Source organism: Papilio xuthus, unplaced genomic scaffold (assembly GCF_000836235.2).
Source record: "Papilio xuthus unplaced genomic scaffold, Pxut_1.1 DF826776.1, whole genome shotgun sequence".
NCBI lineage: Eukaryota > Metazoa > Arthropoda > Insecta > Lepidoptera > Papilionidae > Papilio > Papilio xuthus.
This window is the reverse complement of record NW_013531873.1, coordinates 1,141,352-1,157,050: the sequence shown is the minus strand read 5'-3', so window position 1 is coordinate 1,157,050 and position 15,699 is coordinate 1,141,352. Positions and strand designations below refer to the sequence as shown.

The following is a 15,699-nucleotide window of genomic DNA, read 5'->3' as shown; positions in this document are numbered from 1 at the left end:
TTAACTCAAAAACTATTTATTAATCTTAATAATATTATAAATGCGAATGTTTAGATGGATGTTTATTTGAAGGTATCCCCAGAACGATTAAACGAACATCGATAAAAATTTGTCATACATATAGAACATAGTCTGGAACAGTCTTTCCCAAAGTGTGCGATAACGCCCCCTTGTGGGCGCTGCAGGTCTCAAGTTGCGGGTTATAGTAAAAGTTTCGTTTACAATTCTCCGTTAATATACATATATAGGTCACAATAATTAATTAATTTAATTTGAAGTTATAGGGGTTTTTAAATATGTGAAAATATGGGGGTGCTAAAAAAATATTCCCAAAGTGGGCAGTAGACAAAATCAGTTTGGGAACCACTGGTTTAGAAGTACACATTGTCTACTAAGTTTTTTTTAATACCGTGCAGACGGAGACGTGGGCTACTGCTAGTATTCATAAATATGGCAAAAATTTATCGTAAATGTATGGCCATCTTTACCGTTAGTGTTATAAAATGTATGAACATGCAACATCAAGCATTAATATCCTAGCAACACTTAATAAATTTTATTGGCAACACAAAATGAACATTTAAAAATATTTAAAATTTTGTAAGGCTATACTAATTAATATTTAAAGAAACTTATTATTATTATGTCGCTCTCGATCACTCTCGAAGTAACTCTACTTTGAGTCGCTTCAGCGCAAGTATTCTAAATTCTCTTCAACTTTTTGTTCAAAAAAAATCTTAAACAAAATATAATATACATAAGAAAAAAACATTACTATAGTTATGAAAGAGCTTTGCTATACTTTTTAAAATCTTAAATCTTCAAAAATAATTCAGGCTTAAATCTATTTTTAACCGACTTCAAAAAGAAGGTTCTCAAGTCGTCTGTATATTTTTTTCCTCGATAACTCCGCCCCTAGTTGTCTGATTTTCATAATTCTTCGTTATTATTATTTAATATAAAAACAGCTATATTTTTATTAAAAAATATATACATCTAAAAAAGTTCAACATAGACTTAATTGAGTTCAACATAATTGGTATAAAAAAGCGAAATTAACTTTAACCTTAAATAAATAACAAACCGCCTAATTTTATGACATTTAAAATTCAAATAAAACTGTCAAAGCATTAACAATTGTGCATATGTTCAACAAAGTGCATGAATTATTAAAATATTTCGAAAATAAAAAACATAGTGCAACATAAATGCAATGTGGATATAATTAACAATACGGTGCAATTGTATTCAACATAAATGAAATATTATATAACATAAAACCAGTATAACATTAATTTTAAATCTGTTATGTTGTAACATAGATCTTAAAAGCGATTGCTCAGAGGTTGAGCGCTTGACTTGCAGGCCCTGGGTTTGAATTTCCATCATCAGCTCACGTATACCCTCAGTTGGGTGACTAGACCATAGTCAATGCTGGCCCAGTGAGTGGCTTCACAAATATCTTTTAATTTCTTTACAAATATGTGCATCATCACGATGTTTTCCTTCACCGTAAGAACGTCGGATAAATGTACATGTACCAATGTATTTTTCATACATATATACATTTATCCGACGTTCCTACGTTGAAGGGAATCATGGTGTTGCTGCACATATCTGTGAAGTCAGTCACTGGGCCAGTATTGACTATGCCCTAGTCATTATCTTAGGGTAGACTCCGAGCCACTCAGTGGGGAGGTATGAGCTGATGATGATCCAGCATATTTTCATTATGTTATCACACATCCTTCTTTTTACTAATATAAATGCGAATGTTTAGATGGATGCTTATTAGAAGGTATCTCCAGAACTACTGCATGTATCTCGCTGAAATTTGACATGTAGAACATATTATGGAAGAACACGTAGGCTACTATTCTCCCGCGCGGAAGGAATGACGCGACGATATAAACATATGTACAACATATATGTGCAAATTCTATGTTACAACATAAAACGGCATATATTCCAACAGTGCAATAAAAGAACTACATATAACATATTTTAGTAAATATCACAATATTTACCTCGACATTGATAATGTACCGGCCTTTGTCTGAGCCGGTGACGCCTTCCTCCGCACACTTCACGGGGCATTCACCAACAATTTTTATTATATATCTTATGTTGAACATACACATATGAAACGCGATTGTAGCACATAACATAAATTATTATTTACAACATAGAATAAGTATATGATGCACTTACGATATTAAAATATTACGTGATAATTTTAAAATATAAAAAAAATATATATTTTTGTACCAAAATCATAAAAAAAATATTTCGTAATTTTTCTTTAAAAAAAAATCCTAATTTTAAAAGCAAGTAAATTAAATAAGGACAAGATTATACCACAGAGTATAAATAAAAATGATATATTTATTAAAATATAAAAGGCATAATAAAAATAACTAAAGGAATAAACGATTGTCAATATCAATTTGAGAGACAAGAAATGTTTTTTAAGTTGTTTTTTAAGTGGCTACAGTTTATTCCAAACTCTAAACTTAGTAAACAAGCAAATTAATCTTACTAATATTATAAATGCGAATATTTAGATGTATGTTTGTTTGAAGGTATCTCTAGAACGACTGAACGGATCTTGATGAAATTTGGCATACATATAGAACACATAGCCTACTAATGGTGTTTTAAGTCCACGCGGACGGAGTCGCAGGCGAAAACTAATTTTAAAAATAAATGTAAGAATTAAATCCGGAATGAAGCAATTTCGCGTTTCGTCTAATGAGTGTTCACTTTCTCCTCCTCCGTCGATTAAAGAGAAAAAGATTTTAAATCTTAATTTGTAATAAACTAGCCACTGTAAACAAAATTATAATATCATTGGATCTTGTCTATCAAAATCTAGTATAATAGTTATCAAATATCTTGGCGGCTCTAAAGTACGTGAATATGTGCAGAACACAATTTTAGATGTATTGGGGTCACGTGTTGTGGGGTGAAGTGTACATGACCTTGAGCGACCAAGACATTTGAATATAGGCTTGTGAAAAGCGAAGCGAGTGCGCTACATTATAGTACTTACGTGGTTGGCCTAGATCTCTGCGCGACTGTTATACTAGCCAGGAACAAAACATACTATCAGTCTATGTTATGTTAAACGTACTATAACTATGTTATATTTTATAATTCATGTATTATTGCCATCTCTTTCAATTTCTTTGATTAAAAAGAGACAACGGATTAATACAAATGGTTTTTATTGTTATGGTTATAAGACAAGATTATCTGGACCGGTGAGGTGTTGCTAATTGTTAGTTCAGTAAACTTCTGTGAGCCTAGTACAAATATTTGTGAAGCCATTATATTTAATTAATCTTACCCTAATCTGAATGGATGGATGGATGGATGTTTGTTAGAAGGTATCTTCAGAAAAGTTAAAGGGATCTTGATGAGATTTGGTATATAGAACATGTCACATAGGTTCTTTTTTATGTTCACAATTATGTTCTTTTTTATTCGATGCATACGAAGTCACGGGCGACCGCTCGTAATATTATAAATGCGAATGTTTAGATGGATAGATGTTTGAAGGTATCTCCAGAAATGCTGAACGGATCTTGATGATATTTGTCATGTATAACATAGTCTGGAAGAACACATAGACTATTAATTATGTTTTTGTTAGATTCATAGGCGACCGCTAGTTTTCACAATTAACGACGACGATACGATGGTGATTTTAATAAATATCCGTATTAAGCTACCTATCTTTATAAATGAAAAGGCTTTGAAATTACAGCGACTTGGCTGATGAAGTTCCTGACAGTTAATTCCATCTATATTAGTGCCAATCTTCAACAACTCTACAAACTGCTACCGTCAGCGTCAAAAAGAAAATCAAATAGGCACAAAATACTACGGTTCATAGCCCGTCCATGTATAGGTCAGTGTGCTAGGCCCATAGAGATTTTGACATTGACAGCGGGCGTTAGTGAGCTGTCATAATTTAATTTAACTGCCCACCAGGTCAGATAACTTTGTCTAATGTGAATATAAAAAAGTACGCGTCCATTGATCAGCATCGTAGAAACGGTCCGCAACGGATTTTTTTTATAACAGAAGGAGGCAAACGAGCATCGGGAACACCGCGGTGTTCAACGACGCCTATGGACATCAGCAATAGCAGAGGAACCGCAGATGCGTTGCCTTTGAGGTGGTGATAAGCTCGCTTGCGATAAATGTCGTATTGCAACGCATCGCTATGTCATACAAACTAAAATCCGTTACGGGCCCTGCGTGCGGTGCGGACCACTGGACGCGTACCTCTAACACGTTGAGCGCCACATCAGCCATGGGTAGCTAACAGCTGACATGAGAACTATAAAATTTAACACTATTTTGCGTTAAAAATGTAAACTATTTTGTACAGCGATCGGAAACACCGGCCATTTAATACGCGTATAAGCGGCGGTCGTGGTCTGAACGGGATTGTCTTAGAAATACGCGTGACGCTCAACATGTTAAACTTTTTTATCAATATTATAATATATGTTTTAATTGAATCGATATGAAATGTGTATTTAAATATTAAATAATGACTTTCCCTAATAAATGAAAAAATTAATAACACAAACATTATAGCGAAAAAACCAAAGCACACTGAAATGATTGGTTTGGACTCAACTAGCAGGGGTAGCCAATTTGTTGATTAGATGAATCCAATCGATCTCAATTCAAAGAATATAAATCTTACTAATATTATAAATGCGAATGTTTAGATGGATGTTTGTAGATATCTCCAGAACTGCTGTATGGATCTCGTTTAAATTTTGCATACATATAGAACATAGTCTATGTGTTCTTCCAGACTGTGTTCCATATCATAAAGATTTATTAAGCCGTTTAGATACATACAAACATCCATCCAAACATACGCATTTATAATATCAGATAATATTTATTACTTAATTATGCTATATTATAGATTTTACGACGACCGACATTCTTACAGTCAAATTAAACATCGTGATGCACATATCTGTTGGAAAATGTCAAAGATATGTGTGAAGTCACTGGGTCAGCATTGACTATGACATTTAACTTAGGGTAGGTTGCCCCTCAGTGGGGACTTGAATTGCTAATAATACATTTTAAGACATTTGTAATTAATAAATCGCAAATTTTCATCAATAAACTGTATGTTACTCAGGCAATCAAATTGGCTAACCCTATACTAGCACACTAAAACCTAGTTCACTAGAAAACGACATTAAAAACAAAAAAAAATCACGTAAATAATCCTCAGTATATCACACAGAGAGAGTGTCGGTGGCTCAGGAGTCACTTGACTTGCAATCGACAGGTCCTGGGTTCGAATCCCGCCATGTACCAATGTGTTTTTCCATTTCCGATTTACATATGTACATTCATCCGATGTTACGGTGAAGGAAAACATTGTGATGCTGCACATATCTGAGAAGAAATTCAAAGATATGTGTGAAGTCAACCCGCACTTGGTCAGCGTGGTTGACTATGGCCTGATCACTCTTAACTTAGGGTAGGCTCCGAGTCCCTCAGTGGGGACGTATAGTGAGCTGATGATATCACACAGAGATATGCCATCCCTTTCATATACTTTGATAATAAAAGAGATAGCAAAATATCACAATTTTCAATCACAATAAAAATCGAAGCAATTAAACATTTATGAGAAATAACTATTATAAATAGCAATGACTAGAAAACAATTTTGGCTGTCATTTTAGTAAATTATTTTTCTAAACTGGCAATATTCCTTAATATAGCAATACTTTGACTATTATTTACTTGTGTACTGTACTTAATATGTACCGTTTGATCCCCGTGTTTCCCTCCGGATTTGGGATCAACAATTGTGGCCGAGGGCTTTAAAAATATAATTTTATTACCTTATTGTTAACTGTTAAAGTGCTTTAAAATCTTCACAAACACATATTAAAAAAAAAAACTTTAACAAAACTTTTGTACAGGAATCTTATTATTATATTATTATGTTTAAATTATATGCCATGGTGAAGGAAAACATCATGATGCTGCACATATCTGAGATGAAATTCAAAGATATGTGTGAAGTCAACCCGCACTTGGCCAGCATTGACTATGACCTAGTCACCCTTAACTTAGGGTAGTCTCCGAGCCCCTCAGTGGGGACGTATAGTGAGCTGATGATGTTTAATTTGTTATATTAATCAATGTAACTTAAATTCAACTTTATGTTAAATGTAAAATTCCTCAACCTTCTTTTTTATACCAAATCTATAAATTTATTTTAAAACCTTTTAATCATGCAATAAAACCAATTTATCTGTTAAAAAACCATAATGCATCCTTTTTTATATTCTACTTCTAATTAATTATGTCAATAAAACCTTTCTAATATTATAAATACAAAAATTTGTATATATAAATCTCATGAACATAGTATGAGTACATTAAAAACATTTATTTAGGCAAGAAAAGTCTTTTTAAATTACAAAGTAGTAGTGCGCCTTCCTAAACTAGGTTCTAGACTTATCTGCTTACCTACTGAGAGCAATCCTACTAATATTATAAATGCGAATGTTTAGATGGATGTTTCTTTAAAGATATCACCAAAATTTCTCAACTGATCTTGATCAAATTTGGTACAGATGTAGAACATAATCTGGAAGAACACATAGGCTACTAATTTTGTTATATTTTAATTCCGCGCTAAAGAAGTCGCGAGCGACAGCTAAGTCTCTGTATAAAACATATCATCCCTGTCATTATTTTTGACAAAACAGAGATGACAATATGTTTTAAAAGGGAATTTTAGCCTCAGAAACCTACGGTTAGAACTATAGTTTAACAGATTAGTAATATTATAAAATTACTTGCCTTACTTAGTTACAAAAAAGAAAAAATATGATATTGAAACATGTTTGAAATATAAACCCTATGTAAAGAACTTATTTACTCTTATATAAAAAAGGATACATTCATGATTTCAACACAAAATTAACCTCATCGAATACAACATAACCAATTTTTAACTGTATATTTCTACATACCTGCTAAGTCGACGGTTGCTAGATGATTTTAGTATAGACGGTTCCTCAGTAGATGTTGTCATGTCTACAGGGTTATCATCTCCATCCAAAAGTTGTATTTGTGTTGGACGTACAAACACACCATAATTCTCTTCACACTGAAATACATAGAAGGAAGTATATTAATATTTCTAACCTTATTAATATTATAAATGTCAACAGATGGATTGATGGATGTTTGTTACAAAGTATTTACAGAACAGCTAAATAAATCTAAATTAAATTTGGCCCAAATGTAGAAGAGTCTGTAAGGAACATATACTACTTTTTAATTTTTTTTTAGTCAGTACAGACAGAGTAAAGGACGACAGCTAGTATATAAGTTTGGATGGATGTTGTCATCACATATTTACATAATTGTTAAAAGATTCAGATAAAATTTAGGACAGCAATCAGTTCCGGAATCTGAAAGAGCACAGACAACCTAAAATTAAGTTACTTACACGAAAATAAGCATGACCACGTAGTGTACCATTGTTCTTTCCCTTAGGTTCATCCAGTATCACTCCGACCCATCTTCCCGAAGCGAAAGTCGGGTATCCAACATACGCCACAGTCCCTTTTACGTCCTTAGCAACGAGAATAACCCGCTGACCAAGAGATAAGACTTTATCCGTCATGATTAACTCTTATATACCGTAATACTGAAAATTAAATAAAAATCACAAGTCTCCAAATATAATATACAATAGAACAAATTAAAAACTAAATTCATATATACCTTATTCGTAAGACGTATTAATTGTTATTATTCTTAACCGTTAAGTTGCCTAAATATAATGGAATATAAACATTTTAATACTAGCGTTAATAACATAAAATATCTAGCTTTTATTCTGCAAAGATTATTGAATTTTTGCGAAAGTATAACACGAATTTCTTGCCAAGAAAAACTTAAATGTCAAACGTCAAAATAATGACTAACTTTTCGCTTTGACACCTAAAAAATTTTGCTAGCTACTAGTCTTTTTGCCCATAGTTTTTTTTAATCAGTTTTTAAAATTATGTAATTAGCACGGCGGATAAACTCTGCATCTACCACGATTTCTTTTCCTATTGCTTATAGTTGGTTGTTTAACCAAGTATTACGTTATAACTAGGAAGTATGTCTAAACAGAAAAAAAACCTATTAAGTTATTGCATTTCGACTCATGAAGCTCATAATAAATTTCCCCCGTATCTACTCCAAAGGAAACAACTTCATATGATGTGATGCTGTTTGTTATCATTCGTTAAATTGCTCTTCGTAGTTTTTACGTACTGAAATAGTTTACGTCACGAAACTATGACGTCATGTCTGTGAATGTGCATTACTAATACATACTTACACTTACGAATGGTCTTATACCTGCGATAAACTAGCAAAAACAACCGGCTAACATCTGGGTAGGAGTCAACGAATGTTCAAGTTCTAGGTTAACGAGATTCAAAGAACCGAATTTTATTTCTTGAAAGGGTTACCCTAGAAGCATATTTCTTTCAGTCCAATAAACCGTAATAAATGAAATTACTTAATGTTATGCAAAAATATGAATTCATTTGATAAAATGATTACTGCAATCAATTTAATTATTGTGTAAAATTGAGAAAATATGTTTATTTCATCGTGGTTTTCTATAGGAGCCTGACCTCATACATTGCGGCTAAATCGAGGTCATGACTCACAAGACCATAAAGCAGAGTTCCCTGTTTGCGCACAATCCTTCTGGAAATGGAATATATTAATATTTAATATCAATAGCAAATAAATCGGTATTAAAATATTTGCATGCATAATGCAAAATTATTCCATTACCATTTGACGTAGTGTTGACTGTTTATAGAAAATGCATTACAACCTTGAATAAAAAATAGGGGTTACTATTTTTTTTTATTACCACCTGTGAAAGACCCGTTGTTGGCGAGTCCTACTTTCACAATTTCTGTATTACCTGTATTGTACCGTTAGGCGCCAACAAGGCGGAAATGCAATGACAAAGATAAGCTTCCTGTTTTTTTAGCATTAGAAATAATATATAAACTATTGCAGAAAAGGATATTTGCTTATGAATTAAATCTTGACATTAACAAGGTAAGTAACGGTAAACACCACGTTACGTGGTAGTGCAAATGAAGAGACAGATTTACAAAAACATGTTTATTATTAATTGAGACATCACATATTCCAGCAATTTATATTTACGTAATAATATAAAAGGAAAAACAAAAAAATTGATTTATACTATTTCGTTCGGCGATAATTTGCAACTAAAGCTGTCTGACACGTTGAGACGGCGTTGTATTCAAAAATATCCACATTTTATATTACATTAGGTGACAGCAAGGCACAGGGCGCGGGCCGCAAGGCCGTGTCCATTAATCTCTGTAAACATCGATGCTTTCTAGATACATATTCCTTTAGGGTTATAATGCGCACAATCTCATTATATTATATAGAACTATGATGATGTCACGATGAGAACATGTTATGTGTTGGGGACGCGGGAACTTAGAAGCCGTGCACTTTAAGTTGTTCCGGTTTCACGAGCCCCGATTTAGTAAGCCACTGACAAATATTCTCTCGCTGGTCGCCCTGCAGCTGCAGTACTTCGCCGTACTCCGGGTGCTCCACGACGGTTCCGTTGCACGCAAACTCCTTCTTGCATGCCCGCACGATTTTCTTCAGGTCATATTCCGATGACAGGCCTTGCACCGTTGTCAGAGTTTTGCGCCCGTTCCGCTGCTGGATCCGGACATGGACTAGTCCATCTTGTACGTCGTCTTCCGAGCTTTTGATAGCATCGGCGAATGGGTCGAATGTGTTGAGATTCTGGATGGACATACGATTAAACGTAGCTCTCTTTGTTTAAACAAAACGCTGCGATACGACGCACGAACACCAAAAACTGTCACTGATAACCGCTAGGTGTGTTATGCCCGCAGAAAGTGCAACGACCAATTTACGCAAACTCCAAAATGTAATGGCGGATTATATGGCGACTGCTCCAAAAAATGCGATTGTCACGCGGAGGCGGAAATAATTATCGATCAAAACCATAGACAAATGCTGTCCCATTCTCTCGTGAGCACAGATTAAAAATATTACCGATTATCGGTTTATCATAAAATTTTATATTTTAACCTTTTAATTGTGCATATAATTTAGGCACATAATCGTCATATTTTGCAAAATAGAAATTCCCAGCAACTGGCGAACCCAATTGAAACTGCTCAGCAAATCTAGAAATCGAAAATTTTCCTCTCTTGTCACCCGAATTATTTGGGAGTTTTGGCACTTTCGTAAAATCACATTTTTCAGCTTGCTTGTAAACTAAAAATATATAACGATGTAAACCGGTTCCTTTTGGAGGACCAGAACCAATATAATCGGAAAGTACTTCACCTTTGTTCAAATCACCACCATAAATGTTTCCAACCAACCAATGATGCCATTCACGAAATTTAGGATTTTCGCGACTTGGAGCATCAGGATCTACGAGAGCTAAAGTGTAATATTCACCTTCTTTTGCTGCCCATCTAACTGTAGGACGATCTTTGACTTGTTTGGGTGTTAATTCTTTACCCATATCAACTTTCACACCGCTAGGATATTGGATGTCTAAAGTTTCAGATGGAGCAACATTAATAACATCAGGCACCACACAGTGTTCCTGATAAAGTTTCTGGATGGACATTTTAAGAGTACTTAAAGCTTCAATCACACTTTTCTAAATAACAACCAAATTATTATTATACGTTAAACGGTTGCCGGGAGACATCAACATTTACACGACATTCCTTTGTTTTCTGAACAGATACTCAAATATTTCTAATTTTCTCATATTTTCGTATCTAAATTTCTCACTTAAAAAAAATTAATGCATCTTAGTTTGTGTATGAAATTATTTAAAAACATGCAATTTCATTTCCTACAAAATTTATAAATTAGCAACATACTGTTTATTATCTATGATTACTTTGGCGCGCTTTTTAAATCGTCACACAGATTTTTAAACAAAGTTTACTTACATCATGTTGTTTCAGCATTGACCTTCCCGAAACACGCTTCACGCCCGTAATCCAGAGAAGTAGGCAGAGATTATAGACTTTATAGATATACATTCTTGTGATGCGAAAGCAACTGTACTTTGATGTCGCTAGTAACAATTGAAATACTCCAAAACTTTCTACAATAGGTATTTCTGATAATTGAAGGAAGAATAAAAAATAACGCAGCATATACTTATTAGACAGTAGCACTGGCTTGGCTTAGACTGTAAGGGCTCACTGGAACCAGTCTGTGTTTACATCATACCAGTGCTGATTTTTAGCACTACTATCCAACTGTACTGCCGTAATATAAACCAGGTTATTTTAAAAGTGAACAAATGATAAAATTCACAGTAAGCAGCCTTTATTGGTAGACTGATATTTCAAATGTAGCCCAAAGGGTTGGTATGGAATAGAAAAACAACTTTTTAAGTAAATTTGTTTATACTGAATTGCTTAGAAAGTTAAGTATTTAGTCTTGGTAAGCAATGGTGGCTCAGGAGTTAAGCACTTGACTTGCAATAGATGTGTTTTTCGATGTACATATGTATATTTGGACAACATTTTTATGGTGAAAGAAAACATTCTGATGCTGCACATATCTGTAAAATTCAAAGATATGTGAAGTCATGCACCGGATCAGCATTGACTATGGCCTTGTCACAAAACTTAGGGTAGGCTCCGAGCCCCTCGGTGGGGACATATAGTGAGCTAATGATGATGTAAATTATATTGATGTTATATTGATAATCATTTTAATTCTTTAAGTTTGGCTTCAGCTGTAAGTGGTTGCATAATTTTTCTACTTAATTTATCTTCCTTGAGCTGTAGTACAATTTTCTCTGTATTTTTTACATTTCTACACAAATTGTTAATCCTTTTTTCTCTTTCTTGGAGGTCTGTGATGTAACCGTCTATTTCCTTCCTCATAATATCAACATCAGTGTCTAAATTTTGATATTTAGGCTTGCATTTGACTTTGGATAATGATTCTAATTGTAAATTGAAGATTTTGTTTTCTATTAACGAAGTTTTTTGATCATATTCTGCACATTTTTTACCAAATCTTTTACGCGTTTCAACAACCACGTTCATAATGTTTTCACATTTTTCGTGTAATGTTTGTTCTTCCATTTCTAAAATAAAAATAAATTTTATTGATGAAACTGCAATTTTCAGTACTTAGGATTAGCTTTAAGAACTTTTCAAAACTTACCCATTATGTATATATTTTGAATTTTTATCTTATCATAAGGTCGATAGTCATAAGATCAATACGATCTATTTTAATATTTAATTTTATAGAAACTAATGGGAACTAAACAAAATTTAATTATTGAAATGATAAAAATATTGTTTTTGTTGTTTAACGGAAGACTTGCCAAGCAAAAAAATCGCTAGCTCTATATTGTCTACGACTACGAAAACCATCAATCATAGAATTAAAAACAGAGTAAAATAATTTTTTAGTTTTTTTATTTTGCGCCACAATAAGCTCTTGTTACTTTTGCTTAGTTTAAGAGCAATGAAGAGAAAATTCAGTTGTGAAATATATTTATTATTTTACTTTTCTAAATCCATTTAAGTCGTGATCATTAATTATTTATTACGGTGTTTCAATACGAACTGATGTTTTTATCATTCTCATAAATTCTTGTACGGAAATCTGCAAACAATTATGTAAAACGTACATACATTAACTTTGTAACAATATTTTATGCAATTGATTAAAAATTGTAGTGTAACTTCATACAAATCCGTCGAAGTCTTTGTCCGCATCGTCCATAATTTCCTCTATTTCTTCATCAGTAAGACCAAATCCCAAGATCTCAGAGACTCTCTTCACATTTTCAAAGCTAATAAAACCTACGATTTAACAATTTAAATAAATTAACATTAAAATTAGGATAATTTTTCAACAGCGATGGAGCCGACAACGAAAATTGTCTTTTTTCTATTTAAATGAAATTGAATTATTACGAATTTACAACTGAAATGACGAATGATGTGGTAGGGTAAATTAATCTAGCCTGGTGCAGGTCGACATAGAGTGGGGCCCGACTAGTAGGTGAGGATGATGAAATGAAGATCACAATTTACCGCAATCGCCATCATCAAAAAGGCGAAAACTCTTCATAATATCCCCATCGCTGTCCAAAGACATTATTTTTCTCATTATAGCTGTTTCAAAATTTTCAAAACTTAGTTTTCCCGTTTGAGTTTTGTCAACTCTATTTATCATATGCTGCAATTCTTCCTTCGTGGGTTCGTAACCTTTAAAATAGATTGGTACTATATTAAAATATACTAGTAAAAGCTTAGTTTTTCTTTTGCTGTATTTACTTTATAGATTTTACTCAAATTAAATTGTAAAAATAGGAGATTAAAAAGGTCTGGTTGCTACTCTATCTGCGACTATATATTACGGTAGTCGCTAGTCGTAAACGGTCGGCACTAGCATTAATCAATAGTGCACCTAGTTGCGCTTGTGGAAAATAGGTCTTAATAAATCAAAGAGAACGTGTACAGGTAATTAAATTTACCAACCCAAAGCTTTTATCGCAACACGAAAGTCATCGGCCTTTATTTTTCCTTCTCCTGTATGATCGAGTAGATTAAACGCATCGCGTAAATCTCTTTTCTGGAAAGAAGTATAGTTGGCTAAGCCTTACAAATCAATGGCGAGTTTACAAATATAGTAGTTTTGTAACCTGTTGTTCAGTGAAAATTAAGCGAGCTGATACACTTTTCTCTTTTATCTCCTGTTCTGTTTCTTCATCTTCAGTTTCTACCTTAGGTTGTTCGGTAGTCATTTTTATCTGGTTATAAAATGTATTACAATGTTTGTTTATTTAGGAAATCTCGAATAATGCCTTTTGACGTGTGAATTAATTTTGAAAAGTACAAAGGAGATTTGATATGTTATTGTTAGTTTTTAGTTGCCTTGGTTTCTTTGCAATTTTGCAACTGGTCAGTAATCAGCAACCATAGAGATTTGACATTAAGCAATTTTGTAAATGGCAACATTGCCGCCCGCCATAATTTTGTTTAGCCGAATTTGAGGTTAAAACTGTTGTAACGACGCCGTCCTTGTTTTTGTTGAAAACTAGTTCGAAAATATAATAATCATGAAGCTTGTGAGATTTCTGATGAAATTGAGTCACGAGACTGTGACAATCGAGCTAAAGAATGGTAGCGTCGTCCACGGCACAATCACAGGTGTGGATGTAGCGATGAATACACATTTAAAAGCTGTAAAAGTTACATTGAAGAACAAGGAGGAACTTCAACTGGAAACACTAAGTATACGTGGGAATAATATAAGATATTACTTATTACCTGACAGTCTGCCTATAGAAACTTTGTTGTTAGACGACGCACCAAAAGGTCGTGGTAAACGTGAAGGTTTTCCGAGAGGTGGTGCTCGCGGCGGCCGAGGCAGAGGTCGCGGAGGCCGAGGCGGGCCAAGAGGCGGCCGCGGCGGCAGAGGTCGTGGAAGACGATAATTTAATTTGTCTAGTTTGTAAGATTGAAAAGTATGTGATTATAACTTGGACCACCATTTGAAGTTCTTTCATTTCGTGTGAGGTGTGATTTCTAAATATCAAATTTTATGTTACTACACTTATTATTATAACATTCTCATAGGTTTTGGTATCTATTTAAATAGATAGAATGAGACAACAATAGTCACAAGTCAACCCAATAAACAATTGTTGCCAAATCACTATTTTAACATTTAAATCTTAAAGTAATGCAGTCAAAATTAGTTAATATCATAGAAGATACTTGATATTCAGTCCCGATAGACTTCATAAGTGCTATTGTGTTATTTTTAAATCCTTACATAGATAAATGGCTGGGATCTTGTTTAGTTTCCTTTGGTATAAACATATAGAGCATTTCAACCTTTTTGACTCGCTGATTTTGAGTTTTGCGTTATGCAGTACCATTCCCTTGCATCCTTTTACACCCCACCATACATAAAATGATTTGTGCAGTGTTCCAAGCCACCAAGATAGTTGTTAAAATACTTGAAACTAAAACAGTAGTTTTTGTTAATTTTTAATTTACATTTTTACTGTACATTTATTTCAAAGAAATCCAATCCGATGAAAAGAATCTCGGTATGAGAACTTTAGTTGGATCAAAATACGTTTGTAATATGTCATGAATTTAGATTAAGCGGTAAAATAAAGTTTTTTACATTAGTAAAGGAAATTAACTTTTAAATGTAAACTAAAATTAATGTAAGCAACTGTGAGTTTATGTAAAAAATAAAAATTACACAAAAATATCTGTTTTTTATTACTTATGTAGAGCTTAGATGTCCAGGAAATCTCAGGGTTTTAGAGAAAGGTAGACATATTGAGTAACTTAAGTTGTAGAGTTGTGAAAAACAATCTCCAGAACAGCAGCATGTATATCAATGAAATTTGTCATAGACGTAGAACATAGTCTGAAAGCACGCATTGGCTACTAATTTTTAATTCCGCGCAGCCGGAGACACGGGCTACAAATAGTATAACAAAATACTTAAAACTATCAGACTACTAGCGCCATCTATTATCATTAAAATTAATTAACGAGC

At 33.4% G+C, this 15,699-nt stretch overlaps 5 protein-coding genes across 11 annotated transcripts in view; 1 reads left to right on the top strand and 4 right to left on the bottom strand.

Moving 5' to 3' along the window:
- DCTN1-p150 (dynactin subunit 1) overlaps positions 1-7,967 on the bottom strand; it is a 37,532-nt gene extending 29,565 nt beyond the window's left edge. For 4 of the 7 annotated variants that reach the window (XM_013318942.1, XM_013318946.1, XM_013318948.1 and 1 more), the window contains exons 1-5: positions 7,801-7,967; positions 7,523-7,723; positions 7,041-7,177; positions 3,053-3,085; positions 2,028-2,084 (exon numbers count right to left, since the gene is read on the bottom strand). In XM_013318942.1, the coding sequence (XP_013174396.1) occupies positions 2,028-2,084; positions 3,053-3,085; positions 7,041-7,177; positions 7,523-7,699 (404 nt within the window). In that variant the 5' untranslated portion in view covers positions 7,700-7,723; positions 7,801-7,967. The remainder of the gene's footprint in view (positions 1-2,027; positions 2,085-3,052; positions 3,086-7,040; positions 7,178-7,522; positions 7,724-7,800) is intronic. The other 3 variants (XM_013318943.1, XM_013318945.1, XM_013318949.1) reach the window with 3 other exon arrangements.
- Positions 7,968-9,203: 1,236 nt separating this feature from the next.
- eIF1 (eukaryotic translation initiation factor eIF1) lies at positions 9,204-10,075 on the bottom strand. Its single transcript, NM_001312298.1, is given in 1 exon segment — positions 9,204-10,075. A coding segment is annotated over 1 exon segment (333 nt). The 5' UTR covers positions 9,901-10,075; the 3' UTR covers positions 9,204-9,567.
- A 1,730-nt stretch (positions 10,076-11,805) lies between these two features.
- Positions 11,806-12,431, bottom strand: LOC106122794 (uncharacterized). The gene is made up of 2 exons (XM_013318889.1): positions 12,325-12,431; positions 11,806-12,244 (listed from the first exon to the last, which is right to left on the bottom strand). The coding sequence occupies exons 1-2, from the start codon at positions 12,326-12,328 to the stop codon at positions 11,859-11,861; spliced, it is 390 nt and encodes a 129-aa protein (XP_013174343.1). The 5' UTR covers positions 12,329-12,431; the 3' UTR covers positions 11,806-11,858.
- Positions 12,432-12,565: 134 nt separating this feature from the next.
- On the bottom strand, positions 12,566-14,032 carry LOC106122758 (caltractin). The gene is made up of 5 exons (XM_013318845.1): positions 13,820-14,032; positions 13,656-13,749; positions 13,209-13,382; positions 12,862-12,974; positions 12,566-12,774 (listed from the first exon to the last, which is right to left on the bottom strand). Exons 1-5 carry the CDS (start codon positions 13,919-13,921, stop codon positions 12,715-12,717), a joined length of 543 nt encoding a protein of 180 aa, XP_013174299.1. The 5' UTR covers positions 13,922-14,032; the 3' UTR covers positions 12,566-12,714.
- A 134-nt stretch (positions 14,033-14,166) lies between these two features.
- Positions 14,167-14,670, top strand: SmD1 (small ribonucleoprotein particle protein SmD1). Its single transcript, NM_001311825.1, is given in 1 exon segment — positions 14,167-14,670. A coding segment is annotated over 1 exon segment (378 nt). The 5' UTR covers positions 14,167-14,236; the 3' UTR covers positions 14,615-14,670.
- Positions 14,671-15,699: the final 1,029 nt, after the last annotated feature.

What these genes read in the sequence shown, in the direction of transcription:
- LOC106122758 (XM_013318845.1), bottom strand. Translation starts at nt 13,921, where the DNA reads ATGACTACCGAACAACCTAAGGTAGAAACTGAAGATGAAGAAACAGAA. An exon ending in TTTTGATGATGGCGATTGCG is followed by an intron (nt 12,975 to 13,208) that starts GTAAATTGTGAT and finishes GTTAAATCGTAG; the next exon opens with GTTTTATTAGCTTTGAAAAT. An exon ending in ACAAAGACTTCGACGGATTT is followed by an intron (nt 12,775 to 12,861) that starts GTATGAAGTTAC and finishes AATTGTTTGCAG; the next exon opens with ATTTCCGTACAAGAATTTAT.